The sequence below is a fragment of the Pseudopipra pipra genome, chromosome 7, assembly GCF_036250125.1.
Source record: "Pseudopipra pipra isolate bDixPip1 chromosome 7, bDixPip1.hap1, whole genome shotgun sequence".
NCBI classification, from domain to species: Eukaryota; Metazoa; Chordata; class Aves; order Passeriformes; family Pipridae; genus Pseudopipra; species Pseudopipra pipra.
Genome location: NC_087555.1, coordinates 38,679,744 through 38,702,587, shown reverse-complemented (window position 1 = coordinate 38,702,587; position 22,844 = coordinate 38,679,744). Strand labels below are relative to the sequence as shown.

The 22,844-nt window shown below is 45.4% G+C and overlaps 1 protein-coding gene across 2 annotated transcripts; it reads left to right on the top strand.

The window, feature by feature from the left end:
• Positions 1-165: 165 nt before the first annotated feature.
• On the top strand, positions 166-21,116 carry STAM2 (signal transducing adaptor molecule 2). Of its 2 annotated transcripts, none has more exons than XM_064661732.1 (14): positions 166-280; positions 7,221-7,305; positions 9,147-9,222; positions 9,435-9,530; positions 11,239-11,385; positions 12,645-12,714; positions 13,051-13,237; positions 13,801-13,895; positions 14,509-14,588; positions 14,745-14,832; positions 15,270-15,324; positions 16,241-16,394; positions 17,421-17,560; positions 18,354-21,116. In XM_064661732.1, exons 1-14 carry the CDS (start codon positions 241-243, stop codon positions 18,559-18,561), a joined length of 1,521 nt encoding a protein of 506 aa, XP_064517802.1. In that variant the 5' UTR covers positions 166-240; the 3' UTR covers positions 18,562-21,116. The 2 variants fall into 2 exon arrangements, with proteins under 2 accessions (XP_064517802.1, XP_064517801.1); XM_064661731.1 differs by having other exon boundaries at positions 14,506-14,588.
• Positions 21,117-22,844: the final 1,728 nt, after the last annotated feature.

The following is a 22,844-nucleotide window of genomic DNA, read 5'->3' as shown; positions in this document are numbered from 1 at the left end:
CCCAGCCCGTGCCTGTCTCCGCCGCCGCGCTTTCGCGGCTGCCGCCCGCCCCGTCTCGCCTCGTCCCGCCGGGCCGCTCCGCCCGTGTCCCGCCCGTCCCATTATCCCGGCGGTTGGCGGCGGCGCGGGCCCGGCGCTCGGTGCGGCGGGCGGTGCGGCGCGGGGGGCAGCCCGCGGGCGGGCCGGGCCGGGCCGGGCGGTGGGTGCCGTGGGTGCCGGAGCGGCGGCGGAGCGGCCGCGATGCCGCTGTTCGCACCCAACCCCTTCGAGCAGGACGTGGGTGAGCGACAGGGCCGGGGGGCGGCGGCGGGCACCGCGCCGGGCCGGGGGCGGCGGCTTCCTCCGCTCCTTCCTCCGCTCCTTCCTCTTCCTCCTCTCGCTCCTTTCCCGGTGCCCCCCCGGGATCAGTGTGGGGCCCAGCGCTGTTCGGTGTCGTTATTGACGGTCTAGATGAGGGGCTGAGGGGCTGGAAAGCTGGAAAACGACTTAGGAAATACAGGACAGGAGCCCAGGTGTGCCCAGGTGGGCAGGAGGCCAATGTCACCTGGGCTGTGCCAGCCCTGGTGTGTCCCAGCCCCAGGGCAGTGCCCGTCCCACCTCCAGGGCTGGGGCAGTTCTGGGACCTCGGACAGGACACGGAGGGGCTGGAGCGTGTGCAGGGAAGGGAAGGGAGCTGGGAAGGGGCTGGAGCAGCAGGAGGGGCTGAGGGAGCTGGGGGGGCTCAGCCTGGACAAAAGGGGGCTCAGGGGGGATCTTCTTGCTCTGCAACCCCCTGACAGGAGGGGGGAGCCGGGGGGGGTCGGGCTCTGCTCCCAGGGAACAAGGGACAGGAGGAGAGGGAACGGCCTCAGGCTGTGCCAGGGGAGGCTCAGGTGGGACATCAGGAGGAATTTCACATGGAAAGGGTGGTCAGGCACTTGAAGGGGCTGCCCAGGGAGGTTTGGAGTGCCCACCCTGGAGGTGTCCCAGGAAGGTCTGGCCGTGGCACTCAGTGACAAGGGGGGCATCGGGCACAGGGGGGATCCATGGGCTGGGAGGGCTTTTCCAGCCTCAGTGATTCCATGATTCTTCCTCCCACCGTGATGGGTTCCCGAGGGGGAGCAGCCACTCCGTTCCTCAGCAGCATCAGGAAGTGTGCTGTGTTTTTCCTGCTCTAACTCCTGAAGTTTTCCAGCTCCTCCAGCATGTCTCAGGTGTTTTGGTGCCCCCTGCCCTCCCCTGACATTGCTGGGTTTTCAGGGATTCAGGGACTGAAGTGGTTGGTGTAAGTTCTGGTTTTCATCCTTTTCTTGATGGAATTTATTACATTATCCTTCCAACTTCCCGTGAGCTTCCTTGTAGGGCCCTGTAATGACCCCAGGCTTCCCTGTAGGCCCCTGTACTGACAGGTGGGGGGATTTGGGGATGTCCTGTGCAGGAGATGATCCCTGTGGGTCCCTCCCAGCTCAGGACACTCTGACATCCCGTGGTTACAAAACCCGTGGCCGGGGTGACACAATGACTCAGTTGTTTTGGGTCGAGTTCCTGCCCTGACTTGTGCTTTCTGGAGCAGCAAACTCGTGCTGAGTACAAATTGTTCTTTTATTTTATTTTTTTTCATTTATTTTGATTCCTTATTTCAAATTCTTGCTGCAGTTTGATGAGTTTTTGACTCACCTTTCACGTGGCTCACACTGAAGAATTTGTACAAGTGCATTTTTGTTTTTGAAGTCCCAACTGTGTAGGATTCTTTAACAAACTTATAATTCAAGGGCTTCCAGGCTGCAGAACTTAAAAAATGGGAGTCTGTTCACTTGCAATTTCTTAATTTTTCCTGAGTGTAAAATTTATTTTTTATTTAACACTCTAATATTGATTATTTAGAGTTTATCCTTATCACTTATTACAAGTAAGCAAAACTGTTTAGAATTCATTCTGATCACTTATTACAACTAAACAAAGTTTTTTAGAATTTATTCCTATCACTTATTGCAATTAAGCAAAATTATTTATAACTTATAATTACTACTTATTACATTTAAACAAGTGCAGCAGAGTAGGAACTTGAATTGCTGAGGCCAAATCTTGCAGTGCTTTGCCGGGAAAAATTTGTCATTAGAAGCTTTTAAAAATAATTATTATTCTGCTGTAAATGAGACCATCCAGAATTATCACATGTGGACAGTCTGTACTTTAATTTTCAGTATTTATGTGGCTGGTTTTTTACTCTTTTAATGTGTATCTGTCAGGATTTAATATTTATAGTTTTTTCTTGTAAAAAAAGACACAATCCAAGGAAATAGTTGATTCCAGCTGCTGATGGCACTGGAGGGATCCTTCTCTTCCATGGCCACATCCAGGTTTTGGGGGGTTTCTTTGATTTATTGAGCTGATTTTTGGTGGAAAACCAATTTGCCAGAGGAAAACGTGTGGCTGGTGAGTTGGATCATCTCTGGAAGGGCAGAGTTGGGAAGTTTGGGGCCTTTTTCAGGAGCAGCAAGGAGGCAGATCCAGCTCTCCCTTCAGGCCACACGGGACCCCTGTGGGAAATGTGCTTTTCCTGGGCCACAGCTGGATGTGCTCCCGTGGCTCCAAACATTCCAGCGGGGCCTGAATTCCTTGGATCTGCTTTGGCTGCTCTGTCACAGGATAAACCTCAGGAAGAGGGTTTCAGTGGAATGTGGGTTCTTCTACCTGCTTTTCCTATTGAGGGGAACCCCCAAAACCCTGAGAAGCTTTAAACTTCCTGCCTGGATCTGTTCCCGGTCCCTGTGCACCTGCTGTTTTCCCGGGGTTGTCCTTCCCCCCTTCCTGGACCAACCCCCTTCCCTTTGATCCATGTTTACTTGCCCTCCTTTCCCAGGATCTTGGCAGGCCCAGGGGAGCAGGCAGTGTTTTCCCTGGGCTTTGAGTGCCAGCCAGAATTCCCCAGCGGCTCAGGGGGTGCTGAGAAGCTGTGGGATAACATTCCATGTGTCCCTGTGTGCTGCTGAGGGCTTTCATTCCACGATTGGATTTGCCTTTACCTGTGTCCTCTTGTCCTGGAGCTGAGTGTCCTCCTTGTTCTCCTCCTCTTTCCAGCTGCTGAGCACTTGTTTTCCAAGGGAATCTTTTCCTGACTCTGGGAATTTACATTTTGTCCTGCTGGCTGTTTCTTTTCCCACTTAATCCAGCCCTCAAAGGTTTACATTTCCCTTATGTTTAATTTCCTTTAAAATTTTCTAATGTTTTATTATTTATTCATTTATTATTATTTATTTTTAATTTATTTTTATTATTTATTTTTAATTTATTTTTATTATTTATTTTATTTTATGTTCCTTTTATTCCCTTACATTTTATTTCCTTTTTTAATTTTTTGTAATTTTTTTTTATTTTATTTTATGTTCCTTTCCTTTTATTCCCTTGCATTTGATTTCCTTTTTCAATTTTTTAATTATTTTTATTATTTCTTATTTATTTCATTTCATGCTCCTTTCCTTTTATCCCCTTACATTTGATTTCCTTTTTTAATTTTTTTGGTATTATTTTTATTATTTATTTTTATTATTTATTATTATTTATTTGATTTCACATTCCTTTCCTTTTATTCCTTTCCATTTTGATTTCCTTTTTTATTTTTTTTTGGTATTATTTTTATTTTTTATTATTTATTCCATGCTCCTTTCCTTTTATTCCCTTACATTTTGATTTCCTTTTTAAATTATTTTTTGTATTATTTTTATTATTTTTTTATTATTTTTATTTTATTTTATATTCCTTTCCTTTTATTCCCTTATGTTTTATTTCCTTTTTAATTTTTGTTTTATTTTTTATTTTTCATTTCTTTTATACTTTATTTTCTATTTAACTTTCTGTTCCTTTCCTTTTACCTTCCAGCTTTCCTATAAACCCTCACCCTGCTCTCAGTGTCAGCCAGGATATATTAATCCTGATTTTCTGGGGCATTCAGGGCACAAAAAACTTTTGGGCTAAAAGTGACTTGGTAGTGACTTTTTGGTGCTAAATCAGGGCTTGTTTTCTCTGTTTCTTGCATAAAAAGTGACACAGGCAGAGAAAAAAATGTTATTTTCTAGTATATAATTTTTTTTTTTTGACCTAGATGGTATTTGGGAAGCCTGGCCCAAGGGAATTGAGGACTGAAATAACAAAATATTTGGGAATTTGAAGGTGCTGGAGCTGTCAGAGTGAGGAGCTGGTGCTGGAAAAGATGGAAACGGGCGGGATTTGGGGATTTGCCACGTGTTGGCTGGTTCCAATCCTCAGGATTTCCCTTCCCCTCTTCTTGGGTTTTATTTCTGGGTGTTATCCACCCCTTTCTTGGGAAAAAAGGGAAAGGAAATAGTGCAATGAGCTGGGATAGAGGCTGGAGGAAAGGGTGGGAGGACTGGGATTGTTCAGGCTGGAGAAGAGAAAGGTCCAGGGAGATCTTGGAGCCCCTTGCAGGGCCTAAAGGGGCTCCAGGAGAGCTGGAGAGGGATTTGGGACAAGGGCTGGAGGGACAGGACCCAGGGAATGGCTCTAAGCTGAATAAGGGTTGGTTTAGGTGGGATATTGGGAAGGAATTCTTGGCTGGGAGGGTGGGGAGGTGCTGGAATGAAATTTCCAGAGAAGCTGTGGCTGCCCCTGGATCCCTGGAAGTGCCCAAGGCCAGGCTGGAGCAACCTGGGCTGGTGGAAGGTGTCCCTGCCCATGGCAGGGGTGGCACTGGATGAGCCTTAATGTCCCTTCCCACCCAAACCATTCCAGGATTCCGTGACACTCAGCTTGGGTTTGGCTGTTGTGAGGTACAGGGACGATCCCAAAAACCTTCCCACAGTGGCAAAGCATTCCCTCTTTTCCTGTGACAGCATTGGGAGGCAGGAGCTCCACAAGCTTTTCTCCTTTGGGCAGGAATAGCAGCAAACAATTCCCAGCCCCTTCCCAGCTGCTCATTCCAGTCCTCTCCCGGGCTGGCACAGCTCCTGCTGCAGCTGCACATCAGCTCGGGGGACTCACCCGCTCCAAAATCACTCCCTGGGCCTTCCTTCTTCCTGCTTTTTAAAAATCCACCAGGCAGCAGGGTGGGATTGGAGTGTTCCTCCTCTCAAAGCAAACTCGGCTCCGGCGTTCCCGCGGGGATCGGAGGGATGCAGAGGATCAGGCAGAGCACAGGTTTGGAGTTTGTGCTCTCTTAGCACTGAAAGAAAAAAAGCCTTGGAAAATGTGTCCTCCCCCAGCTGTTCCTTCTGATCAAAGGTCAAGTCTGAGCATCTGGGAAGGAGTTATCCTGCAAAATCCTCTGTGGGAAGGAGGGAAGCAGGTGGTGTTTCCTTTGGTGTGCTGGGAGGGAGAGGAGTCTCCAGAGCTGGGAGGGTTTGGAGTAGGGCAGTGCTGGGATTGGGATCCTCCCTGGGCAGTGTTTGGATCCTCCCCAAAACAGGCTGTGTGGGTGCAGGAGGAGGGATTTGCCTCTGACATTCCTCCAGGTAGGAATGTGCTGGCTGGGGGAGAGGGAAAAGGCCCAGGAATGGAGAGTAGGGAGCACTGAGTGGGAGCTGTGCTGTGGTTTGGGATGTGGAAGGTGTGGAGTGAGGGATGAGCCTGGAGAAAAGGGGGCTCAGGGGGGACCTTCTGGCTCTCTGCAACTCCCTCATGGATCCAGGTGGGAATTGGGCTCTGCTCCCAGGGAACAAGGGACAGGAGGAGAGGGAACAGCTTCCAGCTGTGCCAGGGGAGGTTCAGGTTGGACATCAGGAGGAATTTCTCATGGAAAGGGTGGTGAGGCCTTGGCAGGGGCTGCCCAGGGAGGTTTGGAGTGCCCAGCCTGGAGGTGTCCCAGGAAGGCCTGGCCGTGGCACTCAGTGACAAGGGGGGCATCGGGCACAGGGGGGATCCATGACCCTGGAAGTCTCATCCAACCTCAGGGATTCCAGGATTCACTTCCTGGTGAAACCTGTAATCCTCAAACCCTCCTGTAGCCACGGGCAGAGTTGGGATTGTTTCACCCACGGCAGGCAAAGCTGGGCTTGACTTCCACTGAGGGTCCAGGAAAACTTCAGGACACCCTTGGGAAGCGCTTCCAAGTCTTTTGTGGAGGATAAAAGTGCCACTTGTGCCTTCCTGACAAGCACCATGAGGGCAGGGAAGCTGCCCTTGGAAGGATCCAGAGCCCAGGGAGTTTTCTTGTTTACCTGCCACCATTTCTCCCTGTTTCCTGTTTGCTGCTCCTGGAAAAAGAGGCACCTCTCAGAAATCCCAGGAATTCCAGAGTGGTGACCCCAGGCAGTGCTGTGGAATCACGTGCCAGGCTCTTTTCCAGGCCTTGGTGCTCTTTGCCCTTGGCTTTCTGGGCACAACTGGTGGCTGCTGGAATTTGAGGAGCTGGATTCTACAGGGTTGGATGGGAGGATTTACCCCCTGGGGATGGAGATGTGCTTTCAAAAAGCCATTTTCCCTGGCAGAGCTTCCCAGGAAACCCCAAGCTTTGTGCACCAAACACTTCAGGATAACCTTCCATGACTGTCCAGCGCTGGGGGTTGGTATATCCAGGGAATCTCCAACCTCCAGGGGCTGATTTGGTTCCATTTTAATTTAATTTTTTTTTAAATAAATTGAATATTAAAGCATTTAAAATCCTTTATTTTCCACAACATCAATGAATTTTTTTTTGATCACATCCTAAAATGTTGCTGCCCTTCAAAGAAAATTTAACCATTGTGTCATTTTTGGGGAAGTTTTGAAGAGGAAAGTGGTTGTAAGATAATATTTGTTCCCTCTAAGTGGTTATTCCAGCTTGTGGGGATCAACTATGGCAAAAACTGCAAATTTCCTTTTGTTTTAACAAGAGGGATTTGGGACACTGGAGCCAAACTGAAAGAATCTCAAAGCTCTTCTCTTTGAATTCAGTTAAAATATCGAGTTGGTGGATTAAAATTAAACCTTAAGGCAGCAAATTCAATGTATAAAATACTTGATTTGCCCTTTTTAAAATTGATCTGCAATATTTACATGGGATTAAAATAATAAAAGCACAAATAAATAACGTGAAGCCTTATCAGTTTATCCCTAAAAATGAGTGTCCTGCCCATGGCAGGGGGTGGAACAAGAGGAGCTTTGAGGTCCCTTCCAGCCCAAACCATTCCCTGATTCCATGAAATATTAATTATTGGTAAATATCAGTATGAAGGAATTTGATGGGACGTGTTGTCTGGAATCTGAACAGCGTCTGGCACTTCATAAATCTGATTTTTTCCTTCCAGAGAAAGCCACAAATGAGTACAACACCAGTGAGGACTGGGGGCTTATCATGGATATATGTGACAAAGTCGGGAGCACTCCCAATGGGTGAGTTGGACCCCGGAATTCCATGGAATTCCATGGAATTCCATGTTGGTGTGAAGGATATTTCAGAGGGAAAACCCTCAAACTGCTCAAATGTTAAAATATGTGGCGTTGGCTCTGAAATTCTTTAAAAGAAATATTCCAGTGGGATTATTCCAGCACAAAACCGAGGGTGTTCCAGGTTTTTTTCTGGAATTTTGCACAGCAGCCCGAGTTATTTAATGATCCAGCCTAAATTTTGGGAGGTGACTGTGCCAGGAGGAGAAAGGGGAATAGTTCCTTTGCAGGAAAATACCGATTTATGATGAGAAATTTGGGGTTGATTTGGAGGAAAAATGGGAGTGAGGGAGGAGAAAAGGGGAAAAATAGGGATGAAAACACAGATCACTTGGAATCAGTTGAAGCTGAGTGGTAATACTGGGATATAAGGGGAATTTCAGGGATCTTACAATGGCCAAGAGATGTGGGATTTTAAGGTAAAGTGCTGAATTTTAAGGCAATTTTTTTGAGTGATAACACGTTTTGAATTTTGAATTAAACCTCAATTAGTGCACAGGCAGAATTCTGAAGGAATTTGGAATTTACAGAATTGAGTTTACAGAAATTCAAATTGTAAATTCAATTTACATAATTGAATTTAGCAGTTGTATTTAACATATAAGATTATGAGACTGAGAAAATTGAGGGGGGTTTTTGTTGGGTTTTTTTTTGTTGTTTTCTTTGTTTGTTTTTAATTAATTACCTCCCACAAGGAATAATAGCAAATCTCTTCAATCTTTTATTAAAAACCAATGGGTTTAGTGCCATTTTTGTCGAGTTTTAAATCTGGTTTTGGGGGAGAGGAGATGGTAGAAAATGCAGTGGTTTGTTTTTCAAGGACACATTCAAAAATATAACTATATAAAAATACACAATCAAATCTTATCTAGGTAAGTTTTTTCCATGAGATCAGATCCTAAATTCTGAATGTTAAAATCGCTTCAGTTTTGGGTACTTTTCATCCCTCCTGCCCATCACTGAGATAATAATAAATAATTATATTATGAAAACAAATAAATATATAACTTAAATAAATATGGAACTGAAAATCAACTAAGTTGACTTTGTTTGTACCTGAAATTATGATACAAATATTAAAAATAAAAGTATATTTCTGTGGCACAGAGACTTTTCTGTGCTTTGCTAATACAGCAGCTGAAGGGATATTAGCTTTCAAAATGCAGCATCAGCTTTTTCAGGGGGATTTCATGTTTTTAGGAGCTCCAAATAATAATGTTAATGAAGCTTTTCATCTGCCTGAGCCCATGTAGCTCCTGCTGCCATTAATGCTCATTTAGAGTGTGGAAAAACTCCTCAGCTGGAACATTTAAAATGCTATTTATTATTCTCTACCCACCTCAGATTGTGCTGAAAGAACTCATGAAATCCTTGTGTCCTCAGGCTCTGGAAAAGGGGATCCAAGAGCTGGAGCAGCACAAGGTGGAAACTAAATCCTTTGCAGTGGCCTCTAAAATAACCATTTATTTAATCATTTCTTTTGTAGTGATGTTTCTTCCATTGTCTAATTCAACTTAATATCATTTTATCCCTTTGTGACCCCTCAGCAGTGTTTGGAAATGGATTCAGGGGGAAAATGGAGCCTTTTCCAAGCCAATGCACAGATAGGAGCAAACAGGTTTTAAATCTCTTTTTGAGCCCAGCCCTGGGAGAGGTTTTCAGGTTTGGGGACATTTTTTGTTCAGAACTGTTTTGCCATTTGCTGCTCAGCCAGTTGGAGTGTCTGCTCTGCATTTCTCTCTGATTATCTCTGATTATTCCTGATTATTTCTCTGTTCCTTTGGCAGAGCAAAGGATTGCCTTAAAGCCATCATGAAGAGGGTAAACCATAAAGTTCCCCACGTGGCTTTGCAAGCACTGACAGTGAGTAAATCCCCCCTGCTCCCCCCAAAATCACTATTCTTGATGCAACACAGCCATTATTTAAACAATTAACCCCTTTATTAACTTCAGTTAACAACTTCATTACCACACAGTGCATGTACTGAACACAGGGTTGAATTGAACTCTTGTATTTTGGATTATTTTCACCGTTTTCACTCTTTTTCACAGTTGTATCTCTGCTTTTTTTGCAGCTTTTAGGAGCCTGTGTCTCAAACTGTGGGAAGATCTTTCACCTGGAAGTGTGTTCTCGGGATTTTGCCACCGAAGCTCGAGGGATAATAAATAAGGTGAAGCTTTTATAACCTTAAGTGCTGGAGGAGGATTATTTTGGTAATTTCTCTGCTTTGTCTCAGCATAACAAAACTAATGTTGTGGTTAATACACTTTTTCTAGTTTTGGTGCAGTTGCAGGAACTTCTCTTTGTGTTTTCACTGAAATTTGTGATTTTTACTGTCAAAAATAGTGGATTAAAGAAGCAACAGCTGCTAATACCCCAAATGACCTGAGCAGTTTTAATTGAAATTCAAACCTGTGACTCTTCCCAAACTGGATTAATTTGATAATGGTAAATGCAGCTTTTCTTGAGGAGGGTTTTATTGGCCTTGAATGAAACTCTGAAGTGGGAACTGTCAGAAAGTTAAATCACATTTTTACAAGGAAAAAGGTAAAACCTGCAGACAATTTTCTAGGGATTCTGAGGGTGTTGAAAGAGAAAATAACCAAGAAAGGAAGACTGAAAGGTTGGGGTCCAGCAGCTGATGGGATTTAATCTGGATGTGATGAATTGAAAAGCACAACCAGCTTTTCCCAAATTGCTTCTCCAGCCAGAGCCAAACCTGGTTAATGGGTTAAAAAGGAGTTTTCAGCTGCATGGGAGCCCTGGAACCATCAGAGGTTGAGCAAAGCAATTAAGGGAACTTAATAAAATTGCTGGGAAGCAAAATGAGTTCACAGCTCTCCTGCTTCTTGCTTTCTGTGGAAAAATAGGTCTGCAAGTGCTCCCCTTTTCTCATTACCCACGGTCCAGGCTGAACCAGGACTCGACCTTCATGCTCTGACAGCTCCTGGAATGCCAGGGAAACCTGGAATCCCACGGGAGGATGGGCTGCTGGGGAGAATTCATCGTGGGTTTGGGAAATTATTGATGTTTTACCTTTGTCCCTGGCCCATTTTGGGGGAATAATGTGCAGAGGGCAAATAAAATCGGGAGGAAATTCAGTCTTTGTGCTGATCCTGAGCCCATCAAACCACGGCTTTCCTTGGAATTAAAGGCACGTTTGAGCCCAAACCTGTCAATGTTCTCACTGCTCAGAGCATGTTTCCAGCCTTCCAGTGGGAGCTGATTCCTTGGCTCAGGAATCTTGGCCAGCACTGCTCTTGTGCAGAGGCTGGAGGAGAAGGTGGGAGCAGAGGAGCTGCAGGCAGAGCACGGACCTGAGCTTGCTTTGCCCCCACTCCAGGCAAACATCTCAGCCCATCCCTGCCCCTCAGCTCCCAGGTTGGGGTTAGAAACTGTGCCATGAGAGGGGTGGCTCTGTGGATAATTCCTTTTTGTGGGAGAAGCTGATTCAAGGAGACACAGGGATGGCTCAGGGATCAGGGCTTTGTGAGATTCTCTCAGCTGGCAGAAATGTGTTCTGGCATCTGAGGTCAGGAAAGGCAGGGAAGGGGGATTGTCTTCCAGGGAAAGACAGTGTCTTATATTAGACCAACTTTTGTAGTTGGGAGTGGAATAACAAAAGGAATGGAGAGGAAATTTAGGTAAAATATGGGGTAACTTAACACAGAAGGGCAGATATTTGGGATAAGTGTGGTGAGTGGCCTGAATTTCTCCAAAACTAGTGAGGTGGAAACGTGGCTAACATTTGAAAAGTCAAACAGTTTGTCTTTTAACCCTTCCTTAACCACCTTAAAAGTGAATTTAAAACACCAGCACTCTTCCTGTTCATTCTGAGGTTCAAGCACATCCCTTCCTGGGCAATTTTTGTCTTCCAGGCTCATCCCAAAGTGTGTGAGAAGCTCAAAACCCTCATGGTGGAGTGGGCAGAGGAATTCCAGAAAGACCCCCAGTGCAGCTTAATATCTGCAACTATCAAATCTTTAAAAGAAGAAGGGGTCACTTTTCCTGCAGCTGGATCACAGGTAAAAGCTGGTTTGGGATACTGTTGGATTCAGTGTTCCTGGGAACAAGGGAAAATATGTCTGGGTGTGGTGACTGGAGCTTTGGATCCGAGGAGAGCAGGATCCTGGTTCCTGTTGGGCTCCTCCTTAGGCTCAGCTTCACTTATGGCCATTCTGGCTTTTTTATGAATAAAAAAAATGGGAAAATCAGACAAAGAAGACCAGACTGAAGGCCATCACATGATGCCTCTGTGAGTTGTTTCATTTTCTCCCAAAGATTTTTTAGAGCTTCATTTTTCTGTCACCACCTGAAGCTGAAACAATTCTGCACCCACACTTGGAATTTGGTGTTTCCTGGCTCTCATTTTGCTGCCATGAAGCACATACCCCTTCACTCTCCCTCCCAGAGCCTCCCAAAGCAGAGGGCAGTGGAATAGAGACATTTGGGAAGAGGATCTGTGCTGTGGTTTCCTTTTCCAAGTCCCCATTCCCTGTTGGGGCAGTTCCCTGTCCATGGCAGGGGTTGTCATGGGTTTTGCAGTGGTTTGTTCTTTATTTTTTATGGTTTATTTACATTCTCTGACTGGCAGATATGATGCCAGGTGGTTTCTTTCTAACCTTTATTCTTGATGCTTCTTAATATTTTCATGTTGATGATGAGTCAGGTGCAGATCAGCCCTGAAAATTCCAAGGACAGCTCCTATTTCATATTCCTTACCCCCAGTTTACTTTGCTCCACATTAAACACCGAGGGGTTTTTTAACTTCTACAATCTTTCCTTCCTCCACAAAGATGTTTTCACTTCTAAATCCAGGCTATGTGTTAAAACATATGGTGGAAACATGGAAGGTTTGAGCACTGGCACCCAATTCCACTTCCCTGGGGGAATGAAAACTCTAGGAATGATTTCACTGTGCTGCTGTGGACACTCACAGTGTTTCAGTCAGCAGCTCCCATTGGGAAGGAGGGGTGAAGGACAAAGGTGCAAAGAGTCATTTCTCACTTTAATAAATATGACTAAATATAATAAATACGAGTAAAATCATTATTTAAATGTTACTTGTATTAAATCTCAATATTTATTTTACTTCTTTCCCTGCTGAAAACAAAACCTGGCTGATGTTCTGAAGACTGGTGATTTTTCCTTCTTGAAAGTCATCTTGATTCCTTAAGGCAGCTGACCAGGAACAACTTGGTGCTAATTTTTTTTAAATACATAATTATAGAGATTTGTGTTTTTTGTTTGTAACCTGAATTTTCTGTTGTTCCTACCTTTGCAGGCTTCCACCAATGCTGCTAAGAATGGTTCATCAGCCAGCAAAACCAAAGAAGATGAAGATATAGCTAAAGGTAAGTTAGATTTGTGCTCCAGAAGTTTTGTTAAAAAGCAGGGAAATGGGAATTTGGGCTCTTTTCTGCCTCATAGAATTGAAATCAAATTCCCAGCAGGCTGGGAGCTGGAATACTGTGCCATTCATGGTGTTTTCCTCACCCATGAGGATCTGGGGTAAGATATATTCTTCCCCACTGGAGCCATTTGCACTCGAAATTTTAAATCTTAGGGAAGCAGACCATGTTTAAATAACACAATAAATACTATTTTTCTTACATTAAGAAATCAAACCACCTTTGTATACAGGGCTAAGCACACCAGACATCTGATTTTTCTTTCTCCCTTAACTGTAGCCATCGAATTGTCTCTGCAAGAGCAGAAGCAGCAGCAAACAGAGACCAAATCCTTGTACCCCAGTGCAGAAATGCCCCAGAACACCCAGAGCCTGAGGAAGGTGCGAGCCCTGTATGACTTTGAAGCTGTGGAGGACAATGAGCTCACCTTTAAAAGTGGAGAGATTATTTTTGTTTTGGATGACAGGTATAACACGCTCACAGGGAGGGGGGGACTTTATCCCACCATTATTTATCCCACAAAATACTGTTTTCTTAGGATGGTAAACTTTTCCTGGTAGAAACATCCTGTCACTCTGGCCTCCCTCACACCCCTTTATCTTCCTTTTGTCTTTCCATCCTCCTCTTTTTGACCTCTAGTGCAGACAAACTCAAGGATTTCATGCAATTTGTAGTTTTTTAAGATAAGTGTTAGTTGGTTGTGTGCATTTGTTAAATCTCTGGCTATCAAGGAGCACATTTGGTAGGGATAAAAGTGATTATAAATAGCTGGAGTGATTCTTGTTGTTACCACCTGTAGATATACAGAGTTATAAAGGAATCAATATAAAGAATTGCTGAATTGTGTTAAGTTTGGAGTGATTCCTGGTCCCCTTATTCCTCTTCCTCCCTTCCCTCCCCTCTGCCCCAGCTCCTGGCTGTGGCTTGGTGTTAATCTCTGTACTCAGGATCACAGGTTTCCTGTAAAAAGCCCCAAATATGTCTCTGTTTTAATACCCAGGGGTTTTTAATCCATCTTTATTCCCCCAGTGACGCCAACTGGTGGAAAGGTGAAAACCACAGAGGAGTGGGGCTGTTCCCATCCAATTTTGTGACCTCTGACCTGACTGTGGAACCCGAGGCAGGTGAGTCACCTGCCCAAAACTCCTGAGTTATTTTAGAAAGGCAGGTTTATGCTGCAGCTAATTAGCCCCTCAGCAAAATAATTCCCTGATAATCAGCCTGGGGAAAGAACTGAGAGACATCCTGCCCTTGTTTCAAACCAGCAACCACAGATCACAGCTCACTGTAATCTCTGTTTTCTCCTCTTAAGTTTTCCATTTCTTCCTCCTCTTACAGAAGTTTGGTTCAGCTCACCAGAGCTGTTTGTCACTGACATATTACACACATGAACCCAGTAAATTTTAAAATGTCACATTCTCTCTTCAGACCCAAGAACAACATCCCCAGCCATGGCAGGGGGTTGTCAGAGTCACATTGTTGGCTCCATCCAGGCCCAGGAGACCAAAATAAACCTCAGCACTCAGGACTTGGCTGGAAGGGAATGTGTTGGAGGTGGTTTTTAGCTTTTAGGTTTCCCAGGCAAACCCATTTGCCTTTCACTGGGTGCATCACTGCTTGAAGCACTTATTCAAACATCTCTGCCCTTTAAAGAACTGATGGATTACAGGGAGGAAATGTGTGTTTTAAGTTAACCTAGAGCTGCAGAGAAGAAACTCATCTTTGTTCTTCCAGCAGCTGTGGATAAAATCTCTGTTCCTGAGGATACTGCAGAAGAAATTAAGAAAGCAGAGCCTGAGCCAGTTTATATAGATGAGGTATGGAGCCACTTTAAATGTAAAATATTGCTGAGCTTTTGCATCCTTTTGCTGCTGAATGCTGGCAGATAATTCTTTTTGCATAAAGAACTTTTATTTGAAAATTCAAACGGTCTCTGGGAAATAAAAGTTCTTAATCTTCTCCTCACCTTCCAGGATAAGATGGATAAAACACTGCAGGTGCTCCAGAGCATAGATCCTACAGATTTAAAGCTTGATTCTCCAGATCTTCTCGACTCAGAAGGTACTTGGAGCACTAAGCTATTTTTCTAATATTATTTCTGCTCACACAATTACCTTTTGTGTCCCGAGCTGGTGGTTCTTTTGTGTTTATTTTAAGCTTAGAGGAGCCGTGGTCTGTACCAAGAGAGTGCTGCAGAACAGTTTCTCTCCCAGTGGGAGTGTGGGGCTCTGTGTATAATTTGAATTTCTTTAATAGTTCCAAGCCAGCTCCATGTTTAGCAGAGCAATTTGCATAGCTTCCAGCTCCCAGAAAATGCCTGATCTTTGCAAGATCCAAATCCCAGCTCTCAGCTCAGCAGTTATCGAAATAACATAAAAAAATTGGATTTTTACCCGGCTACACAAAAATCAATTGCTTGTTTCAATAAATGCTTTTGGCTGCATTTAAGCTCTTAATTTGTGCAGGATATTAACTACCTCAACACTTTGTGCTCACAGATATCTGCCAGCAGATGGGTCCAATGATAGATGAAAAACTAGAAGAGATAGACAGGTGAGCCTAACGAAGCTTCTCCTATTTACTGATTTACTTCAAATTCTGCAGTTAGAATAATATTATTTTTCTGTGCTACTTTCATCTCCCAAGCTGGAAAACCTTGCAAGGAAACTGTGACAACCCTCCCTTTATTTTTTTAATGCTGAAGTATTGAGTTCCCAGGGGGTGCCCTCAGGTTTGGTTGCTGCTCTCCAAAATTTCCTGCACGAGTCATGGGTGCATTTTATTTTGGCATTTTTTTTTTGGCTGGAGCCTTCTGCAGCCTGGCCAGAGGTTGGAATTTTACAGTGTCCTGCTCAGCATCCATGACAGGAAAATCTGTTCAGTGTTATCTTCACCTCTCCCTCCCCAGATTTGGGCTTCCAAGACCTGAAGGTGCCAAGGAAAGATGGAGAGAGAGACTTTTTACAAGGGATGGAGGGACAGGACACAGGGAATGGCTTCCCACTGCCAGAGGGCAGGGAGAGATGGGATGTTGGGAAGGAATTCCTGGCTGTGAGGGTGGGGAGGCCCTGGCCCAGGTTGGGCAGAGAAGCTGTGGCTGCCCCTGGATCCCTGGAAGTGTCCAAGGCCAGGTTGGATGGGGCTTGGAGCAACCTGGGCTAGTGATGATCCTTGATTTCCCTCCAACCCAACCCACCCCATGATTCTGTGATTTCTGGGGATATTTGGGGGTGACAATACCCCTGGGAGTTGCTTGTCTCATGGCAGCTCTGGGAGGGATAGTTTTGCACCACTTGGGCTCTCCCTCCAGTCCCAGAACAGCAATTTTCCAATATAAATGGGTAAAAACTTGACCATTTACATTTTAAGGCTTAATTTTTCTTGCATATTCCAGGCTGTTTAAGGAACCACTTCCCTTTTTGCTCCCTCTAAAGGAGCTCAGTGTCTTTATCCCTTTGTTTTGAACCAGGAAACATTCCGAGCTGTCGGAGCTGAACGTGAAGGTTCTGGAAGCTCTGGAGCTCTACAACAAGCTGATGAATGAGAGCCCCATGTACTCAGCCTACTCCAAACTCCACCACCCTGCACAGTTCCCACCCACGTCCTCGGGGGTCTCTGTGCAGGTCAGTATCCCTGGGATCTGGGGATAGAACTCGGGATTTTTGTTTGGAAGGATGACAGCAAACACGGAGCGAGCCCACGAGCGACCTGACACTGCCTGGGGGGGCTTTTGACAGCCTTGCCAGGAGAACCTGAGGGGTGCACTGATGGCTCTGCTTGGCCAGTATTGAAAATTCCCCAAGATTCCTCCCGTGGTTCCTTTTTTACACTTGGAATTGTGTGTCTCAGCTCCTGCTGTGAGTCATGTCAGTCCCCGAGTGGAACGTTCCCTTCTTCTCTGATGGAGGGGACGGGGGTGAACTGCAATATAATATTAATCCCAAGTGTGGTTTTTTTTTTTCTAAATATGGAAACACCCCCCTTTTAGGTCTTTTTTAAAGGATTGAACATGTTCCATCAGTTATAATGCCTGGATAATAACATATTTATTAGTTACAAGCACATATTCAGGCTCAGGAGCGTTTTACGGTGTCCCCAATGTGCCTATTGAGGGCTCGAGGAAAAAAAAAAACCAGAGGAGAAGGAGAGGTTTTAAAGCACAGAATGAGGGTTTTTACTTGAAGTGAATTTTACTTTAATGTTAATTGTTCAGTGGGAAAAGAATAGTTGCCATAGCAACTGCCAGATCTGAAAATATGTCAGTTAAAAGTAATTCCGTGTCCTTAACTCCCGGTGACGATGGAAAATTCATTATATCTGGAGGTTAGAAAGTAATTTAAGCCAAAAGGCAACTGGAGTTTGCTGCTCCTTCCAAGATTCCTGCTTCCAGTGGTCAGAAATGCGGGATAATGCTGGCCATGCTGGGCTTTGGGAGTGGTTATTTGGGACAAACCGTTCCTTCAGTGCCCATAAATCATCCCAAATCCAAACCCAGTGAGCTCCTTAGTCCTGTGATACCCGAATTTTGAGGAAATCTCGTATTATTTAAGCCAGGAATGCAAGAAATTAAAAGGGTTTTATCTTTCTGATGGTTTGATTTCCAAAATGAGCTGAAGAAATCTCAGGTTCCTGCTGGATTTCCTTTGCAGTCGTATCCCGTGCAGCCTCCCAGTGGGAATTACATGCTCCAGGGGGTCCAGCAGGTCTCCATGTCCCCAGGGTACAGCCTGGCACCTCAAAGCCTCAATTCCTCGGGAGCCACTCAGCCCCCTCAAGCTGCTTATTTAAGGTATGGATCCACCAAATTCCTCTCCCAGGGGGGAATTCTGCTGCTTTGCCTGGAAGTGCCACGTTCTTGTCATATTTATATTTACAGTGACACGGAATTTTGAAAGGAAAACACCAATTTTACTGAACTGGGTATGAGTGGGAACTTTATTAGGGATAAAATTGGATGTTTCCCAGGAAGTTTTTAAGGGATGAAGCTTGAAAAGGAACCTCAGACTTCAGGTTTAACCACCCAGCCCCAGAGAGTAAAAATTAAAGAGATTCCATAGATATTCGATATATTAATTCAGTATATTTCACAGAATATTCTGAGTGGGGAGGGACCCACAAGGATCAAAATAGTAGCATCAAAAGGATATTCACAGAATATTCTGAGTGGGGAGGGACCCACAAGGATCAAAACAAGTAGCAAAACTGTTGAAGAATTTTGGGGGTGAAAACATTTTTTCTGCAAAAGCCATAAAAACCTGCCAAGTTACAGGCATGAAAATTATGGAAAGGGAGTATTCCTGGGAAATTCTCTGTTCATTAACATGGGAGAGTAACAGGAGGGAAACCTGGGGCTGCAGCTGGTTTGGGTTGTGAGGGTGTGTGTGTAAAAAATGTGGGTTTTTAGCCAGAAAGCCACTGAATACCTTGAAAAATGACCATTTTGTTCACGTTATGTTCAAATTTCTGTGTTCTTAAAGCCCCCAAGCTTGCTCTTGGAGCAGCCAGTGGTGTTGTTTGTGAAGCTGGCTGTGGGGTGGATGGCCATGAGTGGTGAGAGTGAGCCTTGTGTTGTCTCCCTGCAGCCCAGGCCCCGAGCCCGCTCTGCCGCAGCCCTTCCCGAATGCCGGCCCGGCCGCCTTCCCCCAGCAGCAGCTGGGAATGCCCGTGGACATGGCAGCATTCCAGAGCAGCACAGCCACTCTGCCTCAAGGACCAGGTTATCCCGTGGCACTGCCCGCTCACTCCCTTCTCCAGCAACAAACAAATTACCATCAGCAGCCTCTGCTTTAAAACCACCAGCTCCCATTCCTGAATTAGGGAATGACCGCCCAACCTAATGATCTTTCTGAATCCCTGTCATGGATATCAAAGTACATCTTCCTTTTCCAGTAACCCAGCTCGCTGCAGAGTAAAAATAGGCACCAGCTCTGATGGTGATTTGCATATTTGCATCTTGAACTAGATTAGGGGATGGTTTAAAATAATTCCAGATTCCTTCGAGCCCTTCTTTTCCTGCGCTTTCAGGAAACGCCACTTTGTGAGGCTTTGAAAGATGGTCCCAAAATAATTCCCTTTTAAATGTGTTTCTGGAAGCTGGAGGAAGCTGAGACGTCGCTCGGTGTTGCTTTTGCCTCCTCTGGTGTCTCCTGTAATCCTCCTGTCCCGGTGGCTTTAGGGAATCTCTGCAGTTTGGAGACCCGGAATGGGAGCGATCCGTGAGTGCAGCGGGAAGAGGGTTTGATACGGTGACAGTGAGGACGTGATCCTGTGGGAACAGGAGGTTTTTACAGTGCTGCCTCGGGATGTTTTGGAAAATCCAGAGAACTGGAGCGTTCTTCTTGAAGGAAACAAGTTTTACCAGAATTCCCTTGTCTTTTGGCAGAGGTGGCACTGCAAGCACAAGTCTCCTTGGGAAGAGCTGGCAAGGGATGCTCCCAGCCGGATCCAAGGTGCTGAGCCAGGAACTTGCACAGAATCTCTTTTTCTTTTCCTTTTTGGATGTATTGAGAAGTGAAGGAGCACTGTACTTCCTTGTGGGAAAGGAGGGGGCTCGAGGATGTTTGGAGCTCCTTCAGACTGTGAGGATCTGCCTTTTTCCCCTTCCAGGGGGGAGCTGAGTGGAACAGGAATCGCCTCGATGGGACCAGGGGGTTCTTCCCCTCTTGGATTTCCTTTCTCTGCCACCATGTCCGTGTCTAAACAACCATGGATCACAGAGGAACTCTCGGGAAAGGTGGATTTAAGGCAGAATCCACGTGCTGGTGGGTGGGAATGTGCTCCCCACACAAGGAGTGGCAAACAACAGCCGTGTCCCTGGAGCTGGGAAGTGTGGCTGAGAAAAGAAATCCAAGGATTTCTTCCCTGATGCACTTTTTAAAGGGGTGGGGTTTGTACCAGGGAGCAGATGAGCTGGATTATCCTTATCCATATCCTGGGAATGTGGGATTTCTTTCTTTTTTCTGTTTCAACACTGAAAAAATGATTCTGTTCCTTTTCCCTCCTCACTGTAGCAAGGTCACATCCATGCCTGCTCTAACAACCTGTGGGGAGTAATAACCTTAGATTGGGGAAATAATGGAAGCAATTCACTGATACAAACATCTGGATTCGATCCATGGAGCTCCCAGATGTCTCCATAAGTATTTTTGGTGTCTGAATTCTGTCCCCAGCTGGAATTCCCAGATTCTGGGCTGTTGAGTGACCCAACCCCCCCTTCACTCAGCACCTCCTCCCCTGGTTTCACCTTTTATTTAATGATCATGACCTTCTGTTCACTTGCAGCCTCGTGCTCATGCAATAAGGTGTTGAGAACCTGCTCTTTAAATCACTTTTTATTTAAATTTGTGCAATTGGGAGGGAGATTTTTTTTGTCTTTCCTTTTGACAGGCCTTTAATTTGTCTTGATCCTTCCCCTGGAAGTAGCTCAGTACAAACAGCACCCGTGGCAATACTGAAGTGTTTTGATAACTTGTTCCTTGTGTCTTTTAAGGAAATGAATTGATTTCAATGCTGCTCTTCCAAATTCTTGTTGTTTGGAGCTTTTGTTGTAAGAGTTGACTTTGTTCCGAGTTGGTTTGTGGTCAAATTAAACTTTGCTCTCGTTGGTGTAAATCCTCCATGTTTGTTAGGAATTTGGGATTGGTGTTTTCCAAGCTTTGGCCCAAGAGAAATCTTGAATGAAGCCAGCCAAATGTGATTTGATTATGTTCAGTTCCTTGTTAAATATAAATAATGTATATACTCATTTGTCTGAGGTTTTCTACGCAGCTCCACACACGCCTGGACTTTTCTAAAAGCAGGATTTGTCCTCCTCTCATCTCTTCTCTTCTAACTCTGTGATATGCAACTTGTAGATAGTGTAAAATAATTTAATTATTATTAAACCAGTGTATTTAGAGGGGGGGTTGCTGTTTCTCTTCACACTTGTAGACACGATCATATTTATTTTTAAGGCCTGATTGTAACTGAACATGCTGCCAAAGGATTTCTCTAACTCCAGATTTCTACCTTAGGTTTGTACCTGCTGTTTTCTATTGGGAATTCACATTGGGAATTCTATTGGAGAACTCCTGCTTTTTCATATAAACCCTTAACATAGGAACCTGGGCGACTTTGTAACGAGAACTTTATCGGGATCTATTTGTTTCAGGGGTGTTCAGTACCAATAATAGATTCATTTTCTCCTGCTGTGAGTTGGTGACCTGTTCTGTCCGTTCAGCTTGTCCTTGTCCCCCCACCCAGGGTGGGCTGAGGGGTTGTGCTGTCACCTGATGTGACCAAGGCTTTGTCTGTTCCATTGGCTGCAGAAATAATGTTAAAAAATCAGATTGTTCCAACCTTCCAAAGGATGCTGCGTGTTCATTGTGCTGGTGGTGGGACAGCGGGCTGGAGCTGTGGCCTCTCTCAGGAACTATTTCCTGAGAGGAAGAGGATTTTCTTCCCTGTTTTTATCTTTTCTAAGAACCTCTTGGTTACACTGAGCACTGCGAGGTGTCTGGAGTGAGTCATGGTTGTTAACAAACACACCTGAGGAGGAGTCTCTTGGCTGTGCACTTAATTCCCTGGCAAAGGAGGAATTCTCTTTGCTAAGTGATTAATTCCCTGTTAAAAGAGGAATTCTTTTTGCCACAGGGTTTAATTCCCTGTTAAAAGAGGCAAAATCTGAGTTGTTTGAATGGGACTGAGATTTCTGGCTCATCCCAAATACAAATGAATCCTTCAATCCTGCTGCTAAAGCTGTGGATGGGCAACAAAAACGTGGGCAAGGAGCCTGATGTAGCAACCCCAGAAATTGTTTTTACACATAAATCTCCTGGTTCTCATCATTTATTTCCAGCCCCTTGGAGTTGCTGACCCCGGTGGGTTGATTTTGGGTCACTTCAGGCTGAAAATATAAACTTTATAAACAGCCTTTATAAAGCCCAATCATATCCTGAATTACTGGGAAATGCTGGGTTGCTTTTCCTTTTGCATCCCAGTCTTGCCTTGCTGGAGTGAGCCCTCATCCACTGGGTTTTCTGGACAGAACCTTTCCTTGGGAAATCAGCCTCCCCACCATTAATGTGTGAAGAAAAATGCCTTCCCAGGACCAATTTAATGATGCAACTGAATGTAAAAATAATCTCATTTCAACTCCAGCCTTCGTGACCCACATTCGTCTTGGACAAGGAAACCAGGCTGCTCCTGCCAGGCAGGAATGAAAGGATTTGGAGTCTGGAGCGAGGGAGGAGGACGTTGGACCCTCCCCAGGATCCATGTGTGTGCTCAGAGTGCAGGTGTGAGATCACTCCAGAGCCAGGCACGTTCCTCCTCCTGCTCATCCCGGTGGGAGGTGTGATGTGTGATGTGCCTGTAGGTGAAGCTCAGCACTGGGAAGCAGGAAATCCAGGAAATCCAGGCCCTGCTTCCAGCGCTTCCGCAGATTTCGGCTTCAAACAAATCACTTCGTCTCCTGCTTTAGCTTTTTTTCCTCCACGCCCTGGACTTTGGAGCACCCTCCCTGCCTGGGGGTGATGCCAGTTCGTGCTGATGGGGCTGGGAAGGGCTGGGCAGTGTCCTGCTGGTCCTGGCTCAGCTTGAGGGGTTAAACCAGCCTCAGAGGGTGGAGCTTGTCCCGAGCACCTCTGTCACATCTCCCTTTGCCAGTGGTTTGGGTTGGAAGGGAAATTAAGGATCATCCAGTTCCACCCCCTGCCATGGGCAGGGACACCTTCCACCAGCCCAGGTTGCTCCAAGCCCCGTCCAACCTGGCCTTGGACACTTCCAGGGATCCAGGGGCAGCCACAGCTTCTCTGGGCAACCTGTGCCAGGGCCTCCCCACCTTCCCAGGGAAGGATTCCTTATCTCCAATCTAAACCTTTTCCTGATGGATGTAGGATAATTTGACAGCTGAGGGTCGGAGTAACAAGGTGTCTCTCCCCTGTTGTGTTAATTTGAGGCTGCTGGTAACGAGGTCTCCAGGTGTCCTGAGGGATGGGGAATAGCAAGGACTCACCTGCCAACAATTCCTTCCCAATATCCCATCTCTCCCTGCCCTCTGGCAGTGGGAAGCCATTCCCTGGGTCCTGTCCCTC